Source organism: Trachinotus anak, unplaced genomic scaffold, assembly GCF_046630095.1.
Source record: "Trachinotus anak isolate AG129_WGS33_773 ecotype Australia unplaced genomic scaffold, CSIRO_AGI_Tana_v1 ptg000009l, whole genome shotgun sequence".
NCBI classification, from domain to species: Eukaryota; Metazoa; Chordata; class Actinopteri; order Carangiformes; family Carangidae; genus Trachinotus; species Trachinotus anak.
In genome coordinates, this window is record NW_027273860.1 from 10,879,840 (window position 1) to 10,903,948 (window position 24,109).

The 24,109-nt window shown below is 42.7% G+C and overlaps 2 protein-coding genes across 6 annotated transcripts in view; one reads left to right on the forward strand and one right to left on the reverse strand.

The window, feature by feature from the left end:
- The window catches only part of sulf1 (sulfatase 1), a 77,399-nt gene extending 64,905 nt beyond the window's left edge, over positions 1–12,494 (forward strand). Inside the window, exons 10-21 of one of the 5 annotated variants that reach the window (XM_071485280.1) lie at positions 1,588–1,714; positions 3,331–3,544; positions 4,189–4,435; positions 4,566–4,662; positions 4,775–4,869; positions 5,012–5,083; positions 5,891–6,063; positions 6,274–6,416; positions 6,747–6,870; positions 8,487–8,520; positions 9,343–9,393; positions 10,122–10,304. In XM_071485280.1, the coding sequence (XP_071341381.1) occupies positions 1,588–1,714; positions 3,331–3,544; positions 4,189–4,435; positions 4,566–4,662; positions 4,775–4,869; positions 5,012–5,083; positions 5,891–6,063; positions 6,274–6,416; positions 6,747–6,870; positions 8,487–8,520; positions 9,343–9,393; positions 10,122–10,155 (1,411 nt within the window). In that variant the 3' untranslated portion in view covers positions 10,156–10,304. Of the gene's footprint in view, positions 1–1,587; positions 1,715–3,330; positions 3,545–4,188; positions 4,436–4,565; positions 4,663–4,774; positions 4,870–5,011; positions 5,084–5,890; positions 6,064–6,273; positions 6,417–6,746; positions 6,871–8,486; positions 8,521–9,342; positions 9,394–10,121 lie in introns of all 5 variants that reach the window. The other 4 variants (XM_071485281.1, XM_071485278.1, XM_071485277.1 and 1 more) reach the window with 4 other exon arrangements.
- Positions 12,495–14,721: 2,227 nt separating this feature from the next.
- The window catches only part of slco5a1 (solute carrier organic anion transporter family member 5A1), a 36,725-nt gene continuing 27,337 nt past the window's right edge, over positions 14,722–24,109 (reverse strand). The window contains exons 6-10 of the mRNA XM_071485282.1: positions 21,852–22,050; positions 18,937–19,096; positions 18,205–18,446; positions 17,979–18,043; positions 14,722–16,346 (exon numbers count right to left, since the gene is read on the reverse strand). Coding sequence (XP_071341383.1) covers positions 15,889–16,346; positions 17,979–18,043; positions 18,205–18,446; positions 18,937–19,096; positions 21,852–22,050 — 1,124 coding nt within the window. The 3' untranslated portion in view covers positions 14,722–15,888. The remainder of the gene's footprint in view (positions 16,347–17,978; positions 18,044–18,204; positions 18,447–18,936; positions 19,097–21,851; positions 22,051–24,109) is intronic.

The window sequence follows — 24,109 nt, forward strand, 5'->3', positions numbered from 1 at the left end:
ACAGTGAATGCTCTCTCACAAAGCCCGTCAGTTCTTTATTTAACCTCTCCTCTGCCACCAGATATGTTGCAGAAAATGATACCTCCAATCTGACAGGCTGCTTTTGTTCACTTAACATGTTAAGCTGTGCTAATGCCAGGGGTACACTGACAGAAACCTGACATCTTTGAGAGAAATAATCCCATCAAGCTTGTCTTTGCATGACACAGGTGCCCAAGGAAAAAAAAAGAAGGTTAAAATGAAATAAATGGGAAAGCAAAAAACAGAGGCCTTTGTAGGAAGATGAAAGAGGGGAGAATCGTAACACTGGTTGAGACCAGATTGTGCTGGCAGCATGTGTAATGATACTGTATATTACAGTATGTCATGTTCTGCCATACAGCTGCTTCTTTTCCCCACTATCATTTCCTCACAATCCCTATTGTCTTCCAAATTGCTGTCTTGGCCCTCCCATCTCCTTTCCACTCATTTGCTCATTTGCCAGCAAATGCGTCAACATCTACAGACACACATCCAAGAGTACAAAAGAAAAGAGCCAGTTAGCTCTGCTGCCACACACGCAGATCAGACTCTCACTGGTGTATGTTTGTGTGACAGAAGAACTAACTTGTCCATGGACCCCTGTGTATGAAATGAAGAGTGTGACCTTTGACCTGTCAGGGCTTTAGCTCTTTTAATCCGTTCCGCCATTAATCCACATTGTTTATAAGGGCTGTCTGCTTGTGCGCTTGTCTCTAAATGCTGAGATTAGCCTCCACAGACCTTTCACTCTGTCACTCAGGCATAGAAGTAGCAGCGCACACACAGTAGCTAATGTTTTTTACAGATCATGTGATATCCTCTATGATTTAATATCCTTGTATGACCTCATAGTACTGTACCTCCAAGCCCGTGAAATGCTGACTGACAACTGGGACTGACTATGTTGTTTGAGAATCTAATCATTTTCGTAACACAGCCGTCAGGGACTGACATCGACAGCAACTGTTAGCTCTTTAATCACCCGTAGCTAAAGGCTAGAGACTACAGCCAGGCCGGTGTGTGAACATTGGCTGCTCTGCCCAGGAACTGTGTGGCAAGACAAGAATCGGACAAGACAACAGCCCCACTCTTGGAGGGGACAGGTTGTTCTTTGCTCCGTTGTCGCCGTCATTCTGTCTGTGGGTCATGAGCAGCCAGGCAATGTTGGCAGAAGGTTGGGGGTACAGCAGGGGATGAGGGGGGTTGGCATGGTGTAAGCAGAGACTCGGCCAGTCCTTGCGATGGTGGCAGAGGAGAAGGAGGCAGGGCAGTTGAACATGATGCCAAGCCCAGGTCAAACAGCTTGGAGCTGAGCACTGGTGTGAGGCTGAGCTGAGCTCCATGCCCAAACTCTCTGGCATGCACAGATACATAACTGATCCATTCACTGGCTGTGACCATGAGAAGCACACCAACCTGTGACAGAAAGTAAAAAACAGGAAGCACTCTTTAAGTGAATTAAACTTGAATTTAGCTTGCTTTAGTTCAGCAGTACTTTCAGCGGATTGACTCCCTGAATAAGTCTGTTTGCTGATGATGATTTCCTCTTCATTCTGTGTCATGCAGAAAGATCCTGAGGAAGAAGGATGACTCAGTGAGCACTCAGCACACCAACAGCCTGCCTAAGTACAAGAAGGTCAAAGAGACTTGCCAGCAGGCTGAATTCCAGACACCCTGTGAACAGCCTGGTCAGGTAAAACAAACACACCCACATGCACACATGAGACTTATTTCTGCAAGCCTTTGTGAACAGATATAAGGTTCTCTGATATATCCACTGAAGAAAGCGTCTTTAAATTCTTTCCTAACAGTAATGAGTACCACTCTTCAAGTGATCTCCATTCTGCCTGTTGAACTCTTCCACAGAGCCCCAAGTGAAATAGTCATTTACAGTACATCATTTGGTCTGTAATTGGACCCTTTTGCACTGTTCTGTGGTGCATTAATTTGTTGGTACTTCCCTTTCATCTGTGCCCATTCATTTTCTGGCAGACCAACATCCAAGTGGTACAGTACATGGCCTTGGAACAGACCGACCAGAACAATACAAATTGTTACAAGTTTCAGGTAGCGTGAAATGACAGGCAGGGTTTCTGAGGGGCTTACTAATGCAACCCAGATCCATTTTATGGTCACATAAATGTGTGTTTGTAACAATCACTTATTAAAGACAGCAATGGAGTAATTCTAGTTGAGCTCAGCAGCGTGTGTAGTTTTGTGTAGATGCATGTGAGAATGTGGGTACAGCACTGTCTCCTCTTGTAGCTGTAATCATGTACAGTACACATTATAATATGATGCTCTCTAGCATGAGGGATTGGATTTGGTCATGAATGGCCCGTCTGGCATGATTTAACATGGCCTCCCAGTGAGCAGCCTTAAAGTCGGTGGGGTGTTTCTTACACAGTTAGATGGGAAATGGTGAATAAACACAAGAGGCAAGTGCCTGATCCCCCTCTTTATTTTATGGTACTGGTTCTTATTCACACTCTTCCTCTGTTTCTTACAAACATAGAAGAAAAGCTAAATGAAAAGTGTGAATCAACATTTTATCAAGTGTATATTTTTATCCCGACATGCCCCCTCACATCTTGTCTAATGCTGACGTAGCAGCTCTGTATGGCCTGTAAGCTCTTTGCTCTCTTCCCTATATGAGCCTTCTGAAAAAAACCTGATTTGCCTCATGGCCCTTTAGACCCTCATTCCCACCCTCACCACTGATCATCTGTGCTGCGTTCTGCAGATGTGTCTCTTCCATTTATACAAGACCTAACCAGCAGCACTACTCACAGCAATCAGCCTCAACTTTCTTTTCCTAGTGGGAATGGGTGTTTAGAGAGACAGGATGTAGCCGAGTGCATGGATATGTATTTACACAATTTCGCTGGTGACGCACTTGGCATCGACAAACACAGTGTGAGAGTGATAGGAGTTTCCACTTTGTTTTCTAGACACCAGACAGACCCAGTTCATCTCATGTGGTCATTTTGGTTTATCTTTCCTGCTGCTTTTGGTTGCCATTCTTTCCCCCAGCCTGAAGTTTGCTTGATATGTCTGTCAGAAGCATGCGTTGCTCAAGGAGTTTTCTAAAATCACCACAAAACTGGAGGCTTTGTCATGAAATCTGAGATTACATTTTTCATATTGTTAACATCTATAGCACTTATTATCTATACCAAAAAAGTATTCATTGCTAAAGTAACATATGGAAAGTTCATAAAAGGGTCCCAATCAATGACATTTGTAATGGTTTTAATTTTTTGAGAATCTGTAATTTATTTTTTCTCCTTGTTTGGTTTTTGGTTGCAGAGATGGCACTGTGTGGAGGAGATTACAGGGAAGTGGAGGATACAGAAGTGTAAAGGTGGTTCGAAAGAGGGCTCCAGGAAAAGGGCCCGCAGCCTGAAGCCTCGCAGCAGTTATGACAACAGAGAGAGAGGCTGCGACTGTGGGGACGCTCTCTTCAAACCGTCCAGAGCAGAACGCCGCTCCCACCGACAGCTCTCTTCCTCACCTGGCCAGCGTAAGCACATGTTGACAAAAGGATGCAAATATCTGTTGAGGTCATGGTCAATGTGTTCTTTCTTAATCAAACATTGTGTTAAAAATATTCAGTTAACTGATGTGGTACAGGGTTGGATACATAGGTGTTCAGGATTATTTCAGTTTTCAGTTCAAGGGTAGAGCATCTGGCATGGGACAGACTGCTTCAGCTTTTTCTGAACTTTTAACATTGTATTGGTGCCTGTGTCCAAATACCAGTTGGAGAAAAATAAGTCTGTAAAGGCTTAAACTCCCTGTAATGGATTATTTATACTCTGAAGGGAGACAGATGCACGGAAAAAGCAAACATCTTGCAACAAGTCCTGGAATGTGCTCTGTGGATGTTGCCTTGTGTGTCCTTGCTGGGATTGTGGTTTGATGCCCTCTAGTGTACCTTGGAAAAGGTGCAACTCAAGAATGAACGTGATAATCCTTTAAGATGTACTTCAGAAATAGCCCAAAAATAATACTGGAGAAGCAGTCAAAGTTGGATGTTGGGGTTTAGTTCATCTGGAAACTAAGTGTTGTCATCAATCAAATAATTACACCAAGTCAGTAGAAAATATGAGCATAAAAACATTGCTTGACTCAATTTTTCTTTTGCCTGCTTTGTTTTTTCCATAGGTTTTCGGCCACGTTTTGTCCATACCCGGCCTGCCAGATCTCTGTCTGTGGAGTTTGAAGGTCAGATATACGACATTGACCTGCAAGCAGACGATCAGTCAGCTGTCCGCCGCCGTGTCATCTCAAAGCGTCATTACAACCAAGAGGGTGCAGAGTTTGACTTAGGAACAGATGACGGTTCAGAGGAAATGCTGGCAGATGATACCAACACTGTAGGATACCCGAACTCAGTCAAAGTTACCCACAAGTAAGAACTCAGTGTCTCTTAAAATCTAAGGTCATGAAAGATGTAACTTCCCTTCTCACCTGTATTTATACTGTATGTCTGTCAAAAGAAAAGTGTGTAACAGTTTGGGGTTTTTTTGCATCTGTTTCAGGTGTTATATTTTGATGAACGACAGTGTCCATTGTGAAAGAGAAATCTACCAGTCCTCCAGAGCCTGGAAAGACCACAAGAGCTATGTGGACCAGGAGGTGAGTGAACAAAGCTCAGGTTGTGATTTTCACAGCACTTGTCCAAGTTAATGAATTTGTCAGAGGTCAAAGATTTGTCATAATAGATAATATAATATTATTATTATCCCAGATCGAAGCACTTCAAGACAAAATCAAAAACCTGCGGGAAGTAAGAGGTCACCTAAAGAGGACACGTCCAGACGAATGTGACTGTGGAAAGAAGAGGTCAGTCATTTATATCTCCCTTCAAAAATACTCTCATTCCTTTATTTAATGTTATTTACATACAGGCCAAACCCTATTGGAGTGCATAGAGAAAAAGTATTGTTCTGCAGTCCTTAGTCTGTGTCTCTGTTTATAAAACCAGCTATTATAGCAAAGGAGAGAGAAACAAGGCAGAGAGATTGAAGAGCAGGAATGATCAGCTCCATCCATTTAAGTGAGTTTCTCTTCCCTTTAATTGTGGCTTTGCCCCATTTAGTGTCACCCCTTTCCTTATAAACAAATACTGACCATGAAATCTGTATCTAAGTGTGTAAATATTGTGTATTATGATGCTAGATGTCTGCATGGTCCCTGCATGTCAGGTTTAAACATGTGACCTTCTCACTAAACCCCACAATCATTTAGATGACCTTGTAGACCCCAGATGGCCAGTCCAGTGTGTGTGTGCTGTGTATGTGTGCTGTGACGTGTTGACAATGTTTGTGACCCAAAAAACACACACGGGTTTCTGAAGGAGGCATGTCATTATTGAGTGTTTGGTCCCTGAATGGAGTTTAAATGACAAAGCAGATGTATGGCCAGGGACCTATTTTGTGTGTGTGTGTGTGTGTGTGTGTGTGTGTGTGTGTGTGTGTGTGTCTGGAAGTGATTGAGTAGCATGGAAAGATAGAATGACTCAACAAAGAGGAAATCAGTCAGTCCCTCAAACACAGTGATCAGCTTGCACCAGGAAACATTAGGAACAGATTACACCAATACAAAGCAGCTGTTTTTTTTTGCAGCGCCTGTTGTGTGTTCAGGCAGAGAGGAAGAGGGGACAGTGGCTAGAATGACATCCCAGAGAAAATTGGACATAGTAAGAGTTTAAACATGAAAGTAAACAAACTGTCATATCTTGGCATCGCTGATGCCTTCTGGAAGTCCCCTCCAGATCCTCCATGGCTCTGGTTAGGGAGGGTAGGGGCTGATGTCATCTTTGCATCCCATGGTTTTGTAAATCTCTCACGTGTCTGTCTGGCAGGGAGGCTGCGCAGGAAATAGACGGGAAGGCCCAACTGTATAATGAGATCCGGAGACGGAAGAAGGAAAGGAAGGAGAAGAAGCGGCAGAGGAAGGGAGACGACTGCAGCCTGCCCGGCCTCACTTGCTTCACGCATAACAATGACCACTGGCAGACTGCTCCTTTCTGGACATGTATGTATATTAACTTCAAGCTCCTCAGAATACAGTACAGTTACGCGTGAGAAGTTCCAGTCTTAATCTAAAAAAAGAACTGTATCTCCATTGTTATTAACACAAACTGTGCTTTGATGGGGTACAGTTAGAGTTATAACTGTGTTTTGTGAGGTCTATTCAGACATTACGAGCTGCAGTAAGACTGACTGACTCTTCATTACTGTCTAGTGGGTGGATTTTGTGCATGCACCAGCTCCAACAACAACACCTACTGGTGCCTGAGAACCATCAACGAGACTCACAACACGCTGTTCTGCGAGTTTTCCACTGGCTTCCTGGAGTACTTTGACCTCAACAGTGACCCCTACCAGGTGGGTGAACAACTGTCGACTGTCATTCAGCTGTGCTTCCTCTCTCTCTCTCTCTCTCTCTCTCTCTCTCTCTCTCTCTCTCTCTCTCTCTCTCTCTCTCTCTCTCTCTCTCTCTCTCTCTCTCTCTCTCTCTCTCTCTCTCTCTCTCTCTCTCGAAAAGCGTTTTCATTGGCTCCTGCATAAAAAAATTCAGCCCATAAAAGTGCCTCCTTAGTCATTTTGAAGGTTTTTATGCAGCAATATGCAATTTTATTCTGCTGTTTTTTTCCAAACATAACATCATGACAGTAAAACAAGATTTGTGTGTGTGTGATTGTTTTAAATCTTCAGCTGACCAACGCAGTGTATACAGTGGATCGGGAAGTACTGAACACGCTCCATGCTCACCTCATGGAGATGAGAAGTTGTCAGGGGTACAAGCAATGTAACCCTCGACCTAAAGGCTTGGATACAGGTAAAACACTCACTGTCAGCCTGTTTATTGCTCATTCGTTATTCTCCTAAAATATACAATGAGATTGTTGGACCTCCGGACTGATGCACTGGGTCTAGTGGTAGTTGTTATGCCAACAATGATTGAAACAGATTTTATACACAGAAGAATGAGAGTGAAATTGAACGTTTAACCAGTAAATGTGTGTCACAGAGGATTACATTTGAACTTGTTTGAGTTAATACAACACTGCATACTGGAAAAGTAATCTGAGGGATTGTGTTTATATTATAGTAATATTGGTTTGTGAGATTTCAGTCTAATCTCCTGCCGTGTTTTAAATCTGTTTCAGTCTCAGTGGTGTGTGTGGTTGCACAAATCTGCATGCTGCATGTGTTTGGGAACTGATATAAGATGAAATTTCAGGTGGAGGTCAAGGAATCTTCACTGAGTCTTGTCTTGAGTCTTTTGTTGATGTTTGTTGTTGTTGTTGTTGTTAATGTTTGTGTTTCTCATGATGACACCCACATATACACAGTCACGCTCATACTCTGATCCCTCTTTCTTAGCCCACGACCTTCCACTCTGCTGCAATATTTTCCCCCTTCACATACACAGAGCTGTAGCATTTTGAATTATAGTATAGTACAGTCACAGGAGGGCCGTGTTACAGTTGTGTGTCCTGGCCATCTTCCCCTTTGTGACTCACTGAGTGTTAGAGATATTATTTGGAGGATGCTGTCATCACCGCAGTTGAGGCTGTCATTTTATTTGAGCCTTTCATACATCACTGTTATAATCAGCCACACTATTTTTTATTACTACCACCGCACGGTCCAGACATCCTTACAGAGCAGACGTCTCAGCGATGGAGGTGGTTAATAAGTAATGTCATGATGACCTAAGCCCGTAAGGCCGAGCTGTAGCATTCGTGTGTGGCATGAACTGGCTGCTTTGTTTATGTCCTGAGGATAAAAACTTTATGTCTGTAATTACCAGCTGGAGAGTGGAGCACTGGAGCAGCCAAGCTGCTCTGAGAAAACTGATTGTGTTTCAGTGCTGGCATGCTGGACTTGTCAAAACCAAGCCAACACATGTCACATAGCAGCCGAAAATCTCTGACTTGCACTGGCTGCCCTTGCCCCGGTATGATGCCAGCTCCGTGAACCAATGAAATTGCTGTTGTGGTTACATCAAGTGATGTTTTTGTTGGAGAAATAGATTATTAAAATTTAACTATGGGGTGAAATGGATCTACCAGTTACTTGCATCTATTTGTGGAGTGTGACTTAACCATCATTATCACCTGACTGGATAACCTCGTGTATTTTGCTTTGAAGGGGAAAACCCAGTTGAACTCCCCACCTCACAAACCACTTTATTCTGATCACTCCTCATCTCTCCATCCAGCCCAATCATATGACCTTTCAAACTTTTTCCCCCTGTTTTCCTCCAGACAAATCCAAACCTCTGTTCTCCTCATTCCTCCCTCTGATCATCCAATAATTGCATTTCTCCATAGGGAGTAGCAGCTGTGCATGAAGAAAGTCTTCAGTGTGAATGATCTATTTTATTTCCCTCCCATATCTCTTTGAATCAAAACATTAACAAACGATTGCTTCTATTTTTCCGATCAGGAGGTAAAGATGGAGGAAGCTATGAGCCACACAGGTATCCACCAATTTTTGTTTATCTTCAGTGGCTTTTTCTTTAACACCTGCATGGACCGAATTTGCCTCATTCCCACTAATACATCCATCCATGGAGTGCCAGCGCTTGATCTGATCTGTGGCTGCATGCTGGGGACACGCTAACAAATCATAACAGAAGTTTTTTTTTTTGTTTTTTTTTTTAAATTAAAGCAGCTTTATTTGTTGTCACCTCTGTGCACACAATCTGCCTTCACCTTTATCTGCTGTATGACATCAGCCTGCGCCTATTCCAACATGCAATCAGCAGTTAAGATATTCTCTGCCGCATATTTTCACACCTTTGCTTGAGAGCGCAACATTTATAGCAGTCGGCCACATTTAAATATGGATTCAAGTTGATTCTTTGTAGCTACTCTTGATGTAGCATGGCTAAATATGAAATCAAGAAATCATGAAGGGAGGTGCTGAATATGTGCTTCTACTTGAGACCAACTCAAGCATCAAGTGCACGTGAATGACAATGCATGATACTGTATCATCCCTACTCATGCATCACATTCCACATGAGAGGAGAAGTTTGACCTTTTGGGAAATAAGATAATAAGCAAATTCCCCAAAATGTTGAACTATTCCTTTAATGTCACCATTCATGCCATGTCAAGCCATACCCACAAATAAGCAGTCATCATCACCTTAGTGCAACATGACATTCAGAATATCTCTCATACATGCTCATGGCCATTAGCTAGTGGTAGAGTGGACACCTGAGTTGCTGTGACCTCTCTGTCCTCCCACTGACCTCTGCCCTTTTGACCTCTGTTTCTTGGCACCCGCCAACCAGGCAACAGCAGCATCGAAAGTGGTCAAAGAGGAGACCAAGCCTCTCCTTCCTGTGAGTCCCTAAGCCTTGGCAAACCATCTCCATCCTCTAGCTGCAGTAGATACAAGAAAGCTGATCTCACAAGGAAAGCTGACCAAAAAGTGGCACTGATGCTTCTTTTCCTCGGTTTTTAACTTGCAGACATCAAACTGAGCCAGACACTGATTTAGCCTCTCACTGCAATTTTCTTTTGTTTGCTTCTTTTTCTGGTAGCACTTTATCTTTTTTTCTGGGGATACACCATTCAGCAGCAAGCTCATCTTATGTTTTGCCCCTGAGCCTCATGTTTTGTTGTTCACCTTTTTGTTTCCTCTGCTGTTCAGTTCTTTTATTCTAGGTTGCCTGACTTTGCATTTCAACCCAGTCCAGGCCTATCATTAACTATACCATTACATTTTTCTTGTGCAGCTTAGTGTGTTAGTTTATTATGACAAATTATTCAATATTTTTTTCAGTCTGTCTTTCTAATGTGAATTTCTAAGGCAGCATGTGTTTGCACTACTCATGGCTTGAGCTTAATGTGGATGCTGTGTTTATCTAGTTTATCTAATGCTGCTTCAAAATGTGTGTGTGCGTGCGTGCGTGCGTGCGTGTGTGTTGCTTGGGGTCTAATACCCCATGGAGCTGGCTGCTTTAGTGACAGGCGGAAGTTGTGTATTACTGCATGCTAAACTTGAAAAGAGCCCTCTGTTCTTTCTACTTCAGATCCTTACAGTCTTCTGTTTCTTTGTCTTTGGCAGCACACAGCCAATATGGGACGGACGACAGGGTTAAGCTACCCAACTTGACAGACGAGGAGGTGAACTGGCAGGGACTGGAGGATCTGTATAGCATAAACGAAAGCCTTTATGAATGTAGGCCTGACTACAGCCCCAGCCCAGACAACTGGGCCAACTTCCAGAAGGATGTAGATAATATGTTTGCACTGCGACACATTTTTAAGAAATTCAACCGAACCCATAAGCTTGACAACTCCACCCTGCCAGAACTTGGCTCCGGGGCCGGGGGTGGAAGCCTTGAAGAGGGCAGCGGAGAAGAGTTGGCCTCAGCCAGCGATGTCTGGCCGAGCCTGGCCACAGAGGTTCTCCTCACCACCCCCGCCCCCAGCAAAACACCATCAGCACCACCCACACCCAGGCCCATACTGGAAAGGAAACTAGAATCTATCGTCAATGACCTTCCTGAGAGGCTTATAGACAGACCTGAGGTGTCAGCGTCACCAGAGACGGTATCATCATCAGGTCCAAAGAGAGACAAGGTGATCCTCCAGAGCGATATGTGGGCGCAGCAGCTGGAGGAGATTGAACAAGACATGTTTAGCGGGAATGGACTGACAGAGCTGGAGACACGACACGACAACCAGCTGGACCCTGGCCTGGGCCATGGAGAGGCAACTGGCCCTCGGGGTCTTGGCCTGGGTTTGGACCCCGAAGAAGAGGAGGACATTTTCCAGGCCCAAGGCTACCTCCCTTACTCCCCACAGACACTCAGGCCCGAGGTGCAGGCCAGCACCACCAGGAGCCCCCCCACCACACAGACTAGCACCCCACAGAGTGTCGGGGTGGTACTACAGGTGCTGCCTCAGTCAGCGCTGCCCCTCACCTTGGACTACGAGGGCAGCGGCTCTCTGCCTCAACCCTCCAATCAGAGCCTCTGAGGCAGATCCATGCACTGGCCAGCTGCATATGAGCTGCTGGTTGCCACAGAGACACAGTGATTGGGAGATGAGCTTGCCAAGAGCAATGGCAAGTGATGCCACCTCAGTCAGTCAGAGTTGTATAATGAGTATTAAAATTATTGTTTATTTTTTTACAGGTGCCTACATTTATTAGTAAACAGTGTTATGTTTTCTGTTTTGTTTTTTTTTTGTTTTTTTTTTTCAAATATATATTTAGAAAAGAAAAAGCCTTAATGCAGCTTGACAGAAGTGTTGGGTGTAAAATTGGTTAATTCCATACAGATAGCACCATTGATGTTTTTAATGTTTTTATAAAAAACAAGTGAGTGGTGAAACCATTTCAACATCTGAATGGATGATTAGCATTAGTTAGCTGCAGGTACGCTCCAGTCTTTAAAGAATCTATTTATCTTAAACCCACCCTACTACAGGATACTCCATCACAACGGTAACCACTCACTAATTAGGTAATGACGAAACTGACCCCAAATGCACTTTTGAGCTATTCCACATTGTGACCCTCACCCTCCACTGCTTGTGGTGTTGAAATTTGTTGAAATAAGACAAGAGCTGGATTGTCGTTTCAGAAAAAATTAGAATCAACATCTGTTTGACAAAGAACTTTTATTTTTTAATATTTTAAACTTTTCTGTATGGGAATATTTTTAGCCTTTTTTAAATTTGGCAACAGTAGGATTACAAAGTTTAGACAATCATGGGACAGTTTACCAGTGAGTTTAGTACATTTCTAACTGACAGCTTTACATCATCTGAATGATTCAGCTGGAGAAAACGCATCAGATACTCTAAGCAGGCAGGAAAGAAAGACATAGACCTGCCATTTATTTTTCTTGCCAGAGCACTATTTACTGTTTAGTTGCAGCATTGCACCAGCTCTGACTTTGCAGAGTTGCACGTTTGTCACCATTCACAGCATTTTATTTTTAACATAAGTAAAAATATCCTTACTAATCACAAGCAAATGCTTACACAATCACCAGGGGTGAGAAAATGTTCACTGTGTAACTTTGTTTTTGGAAACGTCACCAATTAATTTTGTGCTGTATGATGTAGTGCTTTGATAATCCAGAGTATAGTGTTGCACATGGCCAATTCATTTTGAATGTAACTGTATAGTCCCTTAAAACTGGTAATATGACAGCACACTGTGCCACAGCTTTGACGGTATAGTCAGTAAAATACTCAGCAAGCATTGCATAAAGCTACGAATTACACAGCCATTGATGGCAAAATGTTTTAAGATTTCTACCAGTAGTTCATCTTAAAGAAACCAAGATGTACCTTCTGGTTAGAAAATGTTGTCAAAAACGTGATACTGTCCTTTTCTTTCTTGACAGTGTGTGTAGATGTGTTAGAACAACTCTGGTTTCAGGAAAGCCATGAAGCTGTTGAGAAATAAACCCTTTCAACCTTCCTTGTGATGTTTCAGCCTCAAGTGTTTTCCCACCACACAAACAAACCTTTACAATAATTCAGTCAAACCAGGTGAGTTTTTTCTGTTTTTAATGACAAATATCAAGTATTCAAGGCATTTGTAAACCAAGTGTTCACAAACATCAATGAGACTTCTGCTCCTGAGGAACACAAGGCAATAAGAGCTCGACTTTCAGAATACAGCTTCTGTTCTGTCCGGGAAATTCACTCAGTTCAAATACTGTTAAAGCAAATTTTACAGTCAACCTGAAGTCGTCTGTGTCAGTAGTAGTAGTCCAGGCATTTGAATGACAGGACACTGAATTCAAAGTAGTGTGTGTACGGTACAGTAAAATCAAGTCAGACATTTACTGTGTCTAATGATCTGTATGCCATTGCTTGATGATTCTCTACCCTTTCCTGCAAAAAGTGCACCGTTTGGTTTACTTCACCTCATTGTTGGAGGAACATGTAACTAAGGTCACAGATATTTAGTCAAATCACTGAAATGAATGCCCTGCAGCAACGTAACAGAATGAACACAACTTTATTTATTTATTTTTATTTATATTTTAAGTTCACATACTAAAATGTGTTCATATGTTACCAGAAATGTTTAGAATCGGAAGAGTTTCATTTGCATCCATAACATTCAGTGATTGGAATAAATGTTTAGTTGTAAGATGACTCAGCAAAGATCACTGGCTTCTGGCTTTCCATTAGCAGGGGGTCTGATCAATAATCCTGCACTGGTATTCCTTTTTAGAGCCCGAGATAAATGCGGAGAACAGAAGAAAGGATAGAGAATCATTACAGATGGAGAGAAGGACATTCTGGGGCGCATAGCTTCAACTTTTAAATTCACACAATTGTATAGTCCTCTTGACAGAAAAAATACAATGCAATAACCCAACTCCCTCCCCCCTGGTATAATCTGAACTCAACCCTTCCCATGTGAATAACACTGTTCAGGCACCGTCAGACAAATCCACTGTTTTTTGTGTTTTTTGTAGCTTTACGTCTTATTTTTTTTTCTTTTTAACTACAATGTCATGGGTTAGTTCATAAATATGCTTCTAACTACTGTGTGAGCTCTATAATATGTTTCATTTGCTTTGTCAATATTTACATGATGATCACTTATGAATATGTAATTTGAGGTACTAAGTCACAATAATACTAAAATTAGTTACCCACATGATAATCTTTACCTGGCAGAATACCATGAAACTTGGCCAAAAATGTTAACTTTTAAAATGTATTCACTGCATCTGCATTGGATTCGCCGTTTCTTTGCAAACTTTTAACAACTAAAATGAATTCATACTGATTACAATATAAACTACAATAACTTTATTAGACTTATCTTATATCCTCCCTCACAAAGAAAAAAAAATACTCCCTAAAAATAGTTTTTTTTTTAAAACATGTGCCACAGATTTTTCTTTTCATTTGCACATGATATATCTAATTTGTTTTTTTTTTTACCACAGTAAAAGGCAATTATTACCACCTTTTTCATTTCTTTACTAGCTCTGCCTCTCCCATAGAGAGGAAAGCAAATCCAGAAGATGCTTTAGATATAACATCCAAGGTAAATGTAAATTCTATTAAAACATCATCTAACAGTTTTGGCTCATGCAAGCAGTTTCAACATGCCTCTGCTCAGACCCATAAATCTGATCCGTGCCACATCACCATCAAACTTGCAGCCAAAATCCGATTTGGTCACATGGTGTGCAGAGTTCATGTCAAAGAAAGCGGATCATCTTTTGCTCGGGTTTATCTTTGGGATACTGGAGTGCTTAATTCAGTGCAGTGATTAAGTTTAATAATTAACCTTTTAACCAAGGATTTCATAGCACAGTAGGTCTGACCAACAGCAACATTCACTGGCTTCCGCACAATCATCTCTCTGTCCTCTAGAGGGCCCCAAACACCCAGGAACTGAATTATCAACGTCAGATTACCCTCACTGATAAAAGGGGGTTCCTTGTTTTACATGCTTGCTGCACCACTTTTTTTTTTTTTTTTTTTAAAGCCTAGACTACTAGATAACTACTATGTACATCTGATGACCATTAGAACGGAGAAGCCATTACAACACAAAAGCCAAAATGATGCATTCTTTTATGTGTTGTCGATTGTTGCAATAGATGAGCTACAAATTAGCTTATCTTGAAAAAGCTGCATTTAAATGGGGGTCAAATTTGTTGAGAAAACAGCAGTTTTGCCTTTTCAGTTTCTTGTATTTTCACATGTTTAGGACATACAGTAGCTTCAGCACATGGTCAGAGATGAGACACCGTTCTTGTTACTTTCTTCTGTTTGTCTTTTGGTTAATTATTACAGATCGTAATAATAAAGTTGTATCATGTGTAATGGAATATAGATTTCTTGCTCACTGACGAGACTTGTCATAAAAGTCATTATGCACTGTACCGTTGGTGCTTGTCGGCTTTAAGCTACATGGTTACTTTGCCGAGGTGAAAAACTTTGACCACCCAGTGCAATGACTCGAAATCAGTGAACACCGTTCCCAAACACAAAAGCTGAGGGCAATAAAGCAGAATATTGTCACTCAACTAAGAGGACAGTGACTGGCTTTTCGGTAGCTAGCATCACCCTGGTAGCTAGCTTTGTATACTGGACTGGCCCAGACAGCCTTAGAGGCACTGTTACAAAAAAGGATGAGAAAACAAGTATAGGTGAGAGGATTTAAAAAGAAAAAAGAAAAAAAAAAACTACTTTCGTCACTTCCTAAGATGCAAATAACATGTTAACCAGACAGACCAGGAATGGCTCAATTACAAGAGAGAGGGCTGATATGTTCACAGCTCAGACTGTAAGGAAGGATGGGATCCTGAATGAGCCAACAACATGGGGGGAAGTGTGAATTAAGCAGAGAAGAAGAAAGAGGGACAAATGTAGAATATGTGGGGAGCTGTACAGTACTGAGAAGGGAGGAGCTGTACAGAGGATCTTGCATAGTACAGGTTTGTCAGTTGTGCTTTAGACGCCGTGTTGATCATGACTCATCTGTCTGTACAGATATTATAATGCCCTGCCCTTTAACAGTAGCACCATGTGATGTCTTTACATTATCCGATCCTTGAAGTGGAGGCGTGACGTTCTGTGTGGATGCTGTGTGTGGCTGCAGCTGATGATATGCTCGGAGTAAAAGTACATCTGTCAGTTTCCTGTTATCATTAACAACAATGAGCAGCCCTTTACGTATGGTGGGCGTATACCTGCGTCTCTGCCTGTCAGTCCCACAGCAGCACTGGAGCCCCGCCTGGTGTCTGATTGGTGTGGAGCAGACACTGTGTGGCGCAGGGACACAAACAGGAAGGCACGTGTCACAATGAACCCTCGTGAGGAGGCTTGGCGTGCTCTCAGACATGGGCGGAGCCTCTGTGGTGGTGTGGCAAAAGGATAGGCGGGGTTATTGCTTTGAGGGCGTTGCCGGGGCAACTGAGGCTGCTGTGGCCGCGGTTGAGCAGCAGGGCGGCCGGCGGGTCGGGCCGAGGAGGGATGAACACGGGGCAGGATCGGGTGCGGGCGTGGCTCTTCTGGCCCCCGGCGTGGCAGATGAGCTCACTGACGGTGCCCAGCGGAGGCAGGTGCTGGCGCCAGCGCTCGTCCCGCTCCTCCTTGTGCTTGATCGAGTACCAGGTGAGGAAGATGAAGACGAAGCCGACGAACTTGAGGCTGGCCGCCAGGCCGAAGTAGACGAAGCGGAAGGAGGTGACGTCGTACTCCCAGCAGGAGCCATGCACGCCGCAGTCCTGCTGCCACAGCATGCAGGTGGTGTCGATCACAGCACCGAAGTAGATGGGCGTGGGGATGTAGGCTGGAGAGGGAGAGAGAAAGGGTGACGAAAAACTTAAATCTGGTGAACAAGTCTTTCTCTGTGTCCCAGTTCCAGACTTTATTCAACAGTAGATGTGTGATCAGACGGGAAAACGTCAAACCCTGAAAATCTATTTTCTCAATCTACTTTTTATTTTCAGCGATGGGGTTTCACATTTACACAATATTTGCTGTCAAATTTTAAAATTCAAATTTTAATAGATTTTACAGGAGGTTCTGTGTCTGGGTTTTGAATTGGGTGAGGCTGGGTTGGAAAAAGATGATGTCATGTATTTCCATAGATACATCAGGGTTTAGAAACATGTGTGGGGCTGTTTGCTTAGGCTGCCAGCACTGTCACTCAAATACTATCAACCAACACCCACATAGTCCTGATGAAGCACATCAGCTGAGTTTTTGTTAACTATGAATGTTTTTTCCCCAACTTTAACTTTGTGTGTTGCTTGTTTAGTCATTAATATTTAATGTTAGAGAAAAATACTTGATCTGAAACCAGGTTTTGAGGAGCTTTAAGAACAAGAAAATGCTTGATTTTTGAATGTTAACTGCACAGTGCAATACACAAAGCAAATGGTGGAATATTGGAAAACAAGAAAATTGTATTTGTATCTTTGGGAAAACATTTTGCTTTCATTTGTGAAGTTTATGGGTTATGTTCAGTTTGTCTGACATCCCCCAGTGCACATATTGACTTAGAAGTAAAGTGCAAAAGAGTAAACTATATAGTACATTTAGTATGTAGTGAAGAACTGAGACACAGAACTTGAACATAGATTGAATATACTGCGGCACCACCACTTGGTGGCACCATTTCGTTTCAGCAGACCAGCAGGTCTGATTCCCTGATGTCAATGGCAATGAACAAAATATTAGAAATATCTTACAAAATAATGAATCCAAAACAAAACTACTCTCAACTACAGCCTCAATCAGCACCTCTTTATCAGTATCCACATAAACAGACCTAATGACATCATGTACTTCAGAGATGTTCAAAGTATTGCAGGGACTGCGTCAGACTGCGTGCTGTAGGTGTATATAATGGATAACTGCAGATTTCTGATTTTGTGATGTCATTGTTAAATACATGACACAAATACAGACTCCCTCCTGCCCCCTATACATAAATCCTACAATGTTTCTGACAGGTGGTGTGACAGCTTTGTGTTCACACAGCCATACCAAGCAGATGAGAGGCATGTTAGGGCAGTGCTTACTGACCCCGAGCGCTTTTCTGCACTTATCTACACAGAAGTTTCACTGAGACCCGCAACAATGCTGCATTCCTGCTCTCTCTAAATTGTTAGCAATGGCGAGCGATAGAGAGAGAGAGAGAGAGAGAGAGAGCGAAAGAACGCAGCAGAAAACAGATAGAAGTGGATTACACACCAGCTAGAAATAAACAATAAAAAAATCAGATGAAAGATGTGACTGGCTGCACATTTTGCCAAATCCTTGATCCTATTATTGACAAATTCAACCCTTTGTGTTTTCTGACAGTGACCAAAGTAGATTCAACGAACCAGGGATTATAGGAATTTTATCCTGAAAAATATAAAAAATATCAAAACACACAGAGGGTGATTCTAATGTTAGTGTAACAGGAACTTACCTAGAGTTCGGAGCAAGACAAACTGCATCCCAAGAGCAAAAGGCCTCTCTTGCTCATCAACAGACCTGAAGAAAGAGAAACACAGTATGTAATGATACAAGTTTGCAGCCAAAAAGATGTGAGAAAAAGACTTTGCACCCACAGACAGACAAAAAACAGACCAACCTAAAGGAAGAGAGATGGCGAGGACAATGAAAACTTGTCTTTGCCAAGAGTGGTCCCTTACCTGAGCGTGACGATGATGGCAGAGGGCTGGGCACAGGCAGTGATGAGAGTGACAATGAAGAGGAAGATGAGGAATGGGATGAGCGTGTTGCAGGTGCGGTCGCATTTCCCCGACACAGCGTAACCGTTCTCGTTCAGGTAGGTTTTAACAATGACCAGCTGGAGCTGGTTGACCTGGCCGCCAGAGGACGGAGTGATGACTTGTCTGCTCTGCACGCAGCCACAGTCAGTGTAGTTCCTTATCTGTAGTCGAAAACAACACAAGTGAGTCCTACTGTCCACTCTCTCAAACGACTCTGAGGCTAATTCCATTAAAAGACTACTGATTCTGTAGCTACATTGAAAGTCAAATGTAAATTCAGACACACACACACACGTGCACACGCAGACTGGGTGGCACCAGCGATGTGGTGCAATCAGTGATCTGGACAAAGAATCTACACATTTTCTTTTGTTGTTGTGTTGTTGTAATTTCCTGTCCAACATTGTTGTGGAGTCTGACACTTCCTGTACTTTCAGAGCTATGGGAGGAGAATGTACAGAGGACGGGTCTTTGTGTTTCCTTAATGATTTGTGCGTCCTTCAGCAGAGTTCTCCAAAATAATTTCCATCAGTCATTTATTATTGTATGCGATGTATAAATGGCTTTGTTTGTGCAGTTACTTCTGTGACAGGAAAACAAAAGGAGCTGTGAGTGGAGGAAGTAGATGAAGGCACGCATGCGTGTACCCACCCCAGTGCTGTCGTTGCCCACGGTGCTGCATCCAGCCAGACAGGGGTTAAAATAGGTGATGCCGTCAGAGCCGCAGACCGGAGCGTACTCGTGGATTCTGCAGCCACAGTTCACGTTGCAACTGCCCGTCAGGTTCCTGTGGGTCATCGTCAGGGTCGGCCTGTATGGACAAGAAGCACCAATCACCCATTAACCAGACTCCACTACAACAAAGCTGAATTTAACCCTAGATTCATGACATTCACATAGACTCTGTTGTTAAAGGAAGCTACTGTACCACCCACTTTCATTTTAGTAGAGAATACATGCTTCTTTGTAACTCTTGTTTTTCATAGCCTTTCAAAATCTATTGGATGATATTTAATGCATTATCAATACATTTAATACCATCCAATAGGTTTTTATTTCTATTTAATTTACACTTTGGAGATGTATATTCACAGCGATGTTATATCCACAAGGGCCAGAGGTAGGGGACTTGGCCATTCAGCATTGATTAATTTTCTAAACATTAATATATCTATCTTTTTCAAGTGTGGCCATGCTGGGGACGCAGCACATTTCATTCCAGTAAAACTGAAAACAAATTTATGTCACTATGTGTTGCATTTTAGACTAAATTCCCCATAAAACCAAAAGCAATTTAACAGTGAAGTAGATTGTTTCATTTGAAGCGAAATGAAGTGTGAAAACTAAAGGAGGCTGCCAATCTTCTCTGCACTGTTTACTATAGTCTTTGTGTCTCATTATTAACCTATCGCACATAAGCCTTTTAATTAGCTTTAATCTAGCCCCTCCACCAGTTTGTGTTATGTGTGATGATAGAAGGACAAAGATGGGGGGGGGGGTGAGGAAGTGACACCTCCAGTGGCTCGACAGGCAGTGTGGGAACACTGGCTCTAGGCAAAACACAACTCTGGCTTTGCCTACACCAGGAGCAGTGAGGCGAGCCCTGGGTTTTCTCTGGGAAGCTTCGCCCCGAGCCCTGCGGAACAGCCGGGGACAGGCCCCCACAACACAACACAACCGTCCGGGGTGACACTGACACACACACCATACTTGGGATCTTCCTCTCCCAATTTTTCTCATTCAATAATGTGTTTTTAGGTGATTATTTGCATTATATAATTGTTTTCAAAGAAATCAGTATGATAAAATAAGAAAAAACAGCCAAACAGAGAAAATGATTCTTTCTGCTACCTCTTAAATCAGCGCATCATTTTTCAAAGGACCGTAAAGCAATACTCATACTCCTTGTTATATTGGTCGTCACAGGGGAAGCACATTTGGGCTTGCCCTGACATAACAGTGTTACATTCCAAACACTGTGTGTGTGTGTGTGTGTGTGTGTGTGTGTGTGTGTGTGTGGGAGAGACTGTGTGTATTTGCATGCTTCCTTGCTGGGGTTCACTGCAGGCTCACTGCACTGATTGCACATGTCCTTTTCCAGACTAAACCTTGGCCCTCGCTGAACCCTCCAGATGTTGTTTCACTATGTGCAGGCTGCGCTGCATGAAAACACAGAGCCAAGAGAGTGAGAGGCTTAATGCGGTTTAGCACTGCAGACAGTGGAAAAAAAATCTATGAGTTGCTCAGGTCTATTAAGCACAAACATCTTCTTTTTTTGTAATAGAGGAAACTAAAATGTGTTGTGAGATGACTACACAGCAGCTTTTAATTAATATCTGCTTTTTGATTCAAGAATATTACGCAACTTGAAATAATCATGACACTGACAGGGTTTGGTGTCTGTCATGCCTTTCTATTCGTAAGATTGTCTCCAGCCTGTCAGCAGGGGAGAGCCGTGTCTAGACTACGGTGAGAGTACAGACAAGTGACACAAAGGGTGGGCTTGGGCTAAACATTCCTCATGTGGCTGCTAGCAGCGACTAGTGACCAGCGCTGTTCCTAATGAGGATCCCCACAGGCTCACACGGTCTTGTTGACCCCTCTATAAACACCGGCTTTAACAAAGACTACAGTTATTAACAGGTCAGCAATGGGACTTTAAAGGGCACACTGACTGTTTGGCAAATAATCGCTTTGATTAACTTTCTTATGTGAAAAGTAAACTTCACAGAGGTTTAGCAGATTCACCCTTGAGTGTTTAGTGAGCTTCTGAGATGATGCGGATGTTTAGCCCATACAGCCTGCATAAGCTACAAGGTCACCATCAAAGTATTTTTTATAAATTAAATACTCATGGTCATGCCTTTGTAGATTCAACTTTTGAAAGTTTCATTGAAATTTTGAAAAAAAAAAAAAGAAATCTGAATCTTGGTCAGTTCTCAGGGCACAATAGAGAAGAGAGGAGATATTCTTACAGTCAATGTATAATGTGTTTGTCGTCAGTTCGCAGGGTCTTTTGCATCACCCAAGGTCACTCAGTGCATGGTGCCTCCATGTGTCTGTCTGTATGAGTGTGTTCGTAACCGTGTGTGCCAACAGACGTCCGCTCCATATTTCTGTCCGCAGGGCTGACACATGGGATGACCGTTCGTTAACTCCGCAGCCTGGCTGCTGATGTGGTGTCGAGCGGCAGCTTCAGAAATAGAGGTGGCAGAGTGATTCACCGGAGCCACCGGAGAGCAGATGCCAGTGCTGCTAATTAATCATTCGCACTCCAGAACAACAGCAACAACACATGAGGATGATGGGAGTGGTGACAGCATCCTAGACCCACCCCCCTCCACTGTGTGTGTCTATGTGTTTCAGATACAACTTCAAAAGCAGTATGAGGTCTTTTTTTTTTTTAAATAAGCACTTTTGAAACAAATGTATAAAAGGCTCCCAAATATCTCATACATTACATGATTCATACTGTAGTCATGTAAAAGGACCTTATAAAGATGACTGTGTCCCTGTTAGAGTATTGTTAGTTTTTCACCTTGTCTCTTTGTGTCTTTTGTTCTTACCCAGTGGTGTAGGGGATGTTGATGCCTCCCAGATTGATGCTCTCACAGCCCACGATGAAGAGTGTGGAAAAGCAGAGCAGAGACACCCCGCTGCAGATCATGGCCAGCTTGGCCGACTCTCTGGCACCGAGCTTCAGCTTCTTGATGATGTAGCCCCCCAACACGATGCCCACCCCAGCGCTGGGGACAATAATTACACCTGTGAGAGAGATCAGAGAAAAGAAGAGTGGGTGAGTTCGAGCAAAAAACTTGCAGAAGTTCTGCAAGCAGCACAGAAATAGAGCAGCTAAAAGAATGTTAACACTGAATTAATTACTGTAAAGCATGACTGAAGTGCAATAACCATCTGGTCTGCAGTATTTCCCTCAGCATTGTAACAGGGATAACATATGTCTACATCATATGAAAGACTGTGTGGTGTCTTGTTGGACATGGATGCTTGAAAAAAGCCACAACCAGTGTGACTTCCCCCATTAAACAAAGAATAAACACATTCAAGCAAGAAATAAAGAACCAGAATAGGCTGTATCAGTGTGACCAGGCTATGCTGGGGGCTACCAGTGAATCATTTCAGGCTGTAGCAGTGCAGAGCACGTGTTTCTCAGTCCACTAGAGCCAGTCTAATTGACAGCATGAAGAAAGGCAAAGCTGGCTGCTGGCAGGATGGACCGGGTGGTAAGTGTCATTGTGCAGGAGTTAAGGCCCAGGGATGCTGCACATGGCAGCCCCCGAGCCCGGCCACAAGCACTTACAGCCGCGAAACAAGCAAGATGGGGTCAGTCAGTGGGGGTGGAGGGTTGTCAAAGACAGAGAGGATCAACAGAGGAGTGATCCAAGTATACAGAAATGTCATCTGGCTTCTCCCTCTCTGCGTGTAACACAGATCAAGAGAAAGTCAGAGAGAGGGCAAGAGACAGAGATAGAGAATGTCCCTTTGAACATGCTCAGTGAGAGCAAGCCATCACATAGTTGTAGCATATTATCCTGTAAGTGCATGTTTCTGTACTAAAACCATGTGCTGTCTGCAGGATTAAAGACATACACAGCCAACCCAGAAATCACACCACTGTGACATAAGACGCACACATACACACACTATTATGTTGTGTTAACTGCTACACAAATGATTTGCACATTTTATCTGGATTAATAGCTATGCTGGCATTAATGTAATGTTTTCTTTCATGGTGATCTGATAAGTGTGAGCGTGTCCACGTCAGCGTTAATGTATCATAGAGATCCCAGCGAATGACTATCACGTCAAACTTATGCGGCTTATGATTGTCAACTGCAGCTTGTGTAGCAGAGACAGAGGGGCAAAAAACAAAAAAATTAGAGAAAAAAGAAAGGAACAATGGCTGAGATAAGGAGAGCCACCAAAGTTAAAAAAGAAAAAAGAAAAAAAAAAAAGTCAGAGAAACAGGCAGAGAGCAGTAACAGCAGCAGTTTGGGGGACTCTGCAGCTGAGGAGGGCGTGTGATATGTTACAGTGCTATTTCTGTAGCAACATCTAATGAGCATGTAGCAGTGGCAGCTCTCTAACAAGGCATGATACAGACTCAACAAGGCAATTTGTGAAACTTCTATTTATTTCATTTTGACACCTTTGGTGCTTTATAGTTGGCTGGCTGTGTGTCGATTCTGTGCTTCTATGACTTCTATGATTTTCTTTTTTATACCTTTCTTTGGCCTTGTCAGCCCGTTGTGGCTATCGCTGCTAGTCTAGATACCCAGTTGTTCTATTTATTGCTAGCAAAGCACTGTTCACGAGAAAGAGAAAATGCATCACTTCCTGTGTAGTTCAGAACTTTTCACACTCTAATATGGTTAAACTGTATAGTCTTTCATGAACTAAATCAACATCAAGAGTCAGTCTATTAGCAATTACGAGCTGTGGTCTGTTAGCTGTTCCCATTATGAATTATTTAGTTGATAAAATACACAATTTGTTAAAGCAAGACTATGTCACTTTTGCTGAGCAGTGGCCACAGTGGCTATGAACAACAGAAGTGAGATGATGATAAATGCTCATACTAATCAGCATTTAGCTAAAATGCTAAGCTAATGTAATAGAACAACAGCAACTATATGCTATGCTGCTATACAGATGTTTTACCAAAGTCTTCTAACATTAGCTAGCATAAGCAACCAGAAGCTGTTATAAACCACCAACAGAGCACCCAAGGCTCTAGCAGCAAAACCACAGAGTCTGCTGAATAGAGATACAATGTTTTCATTGCTTATAAATTTAAATAATT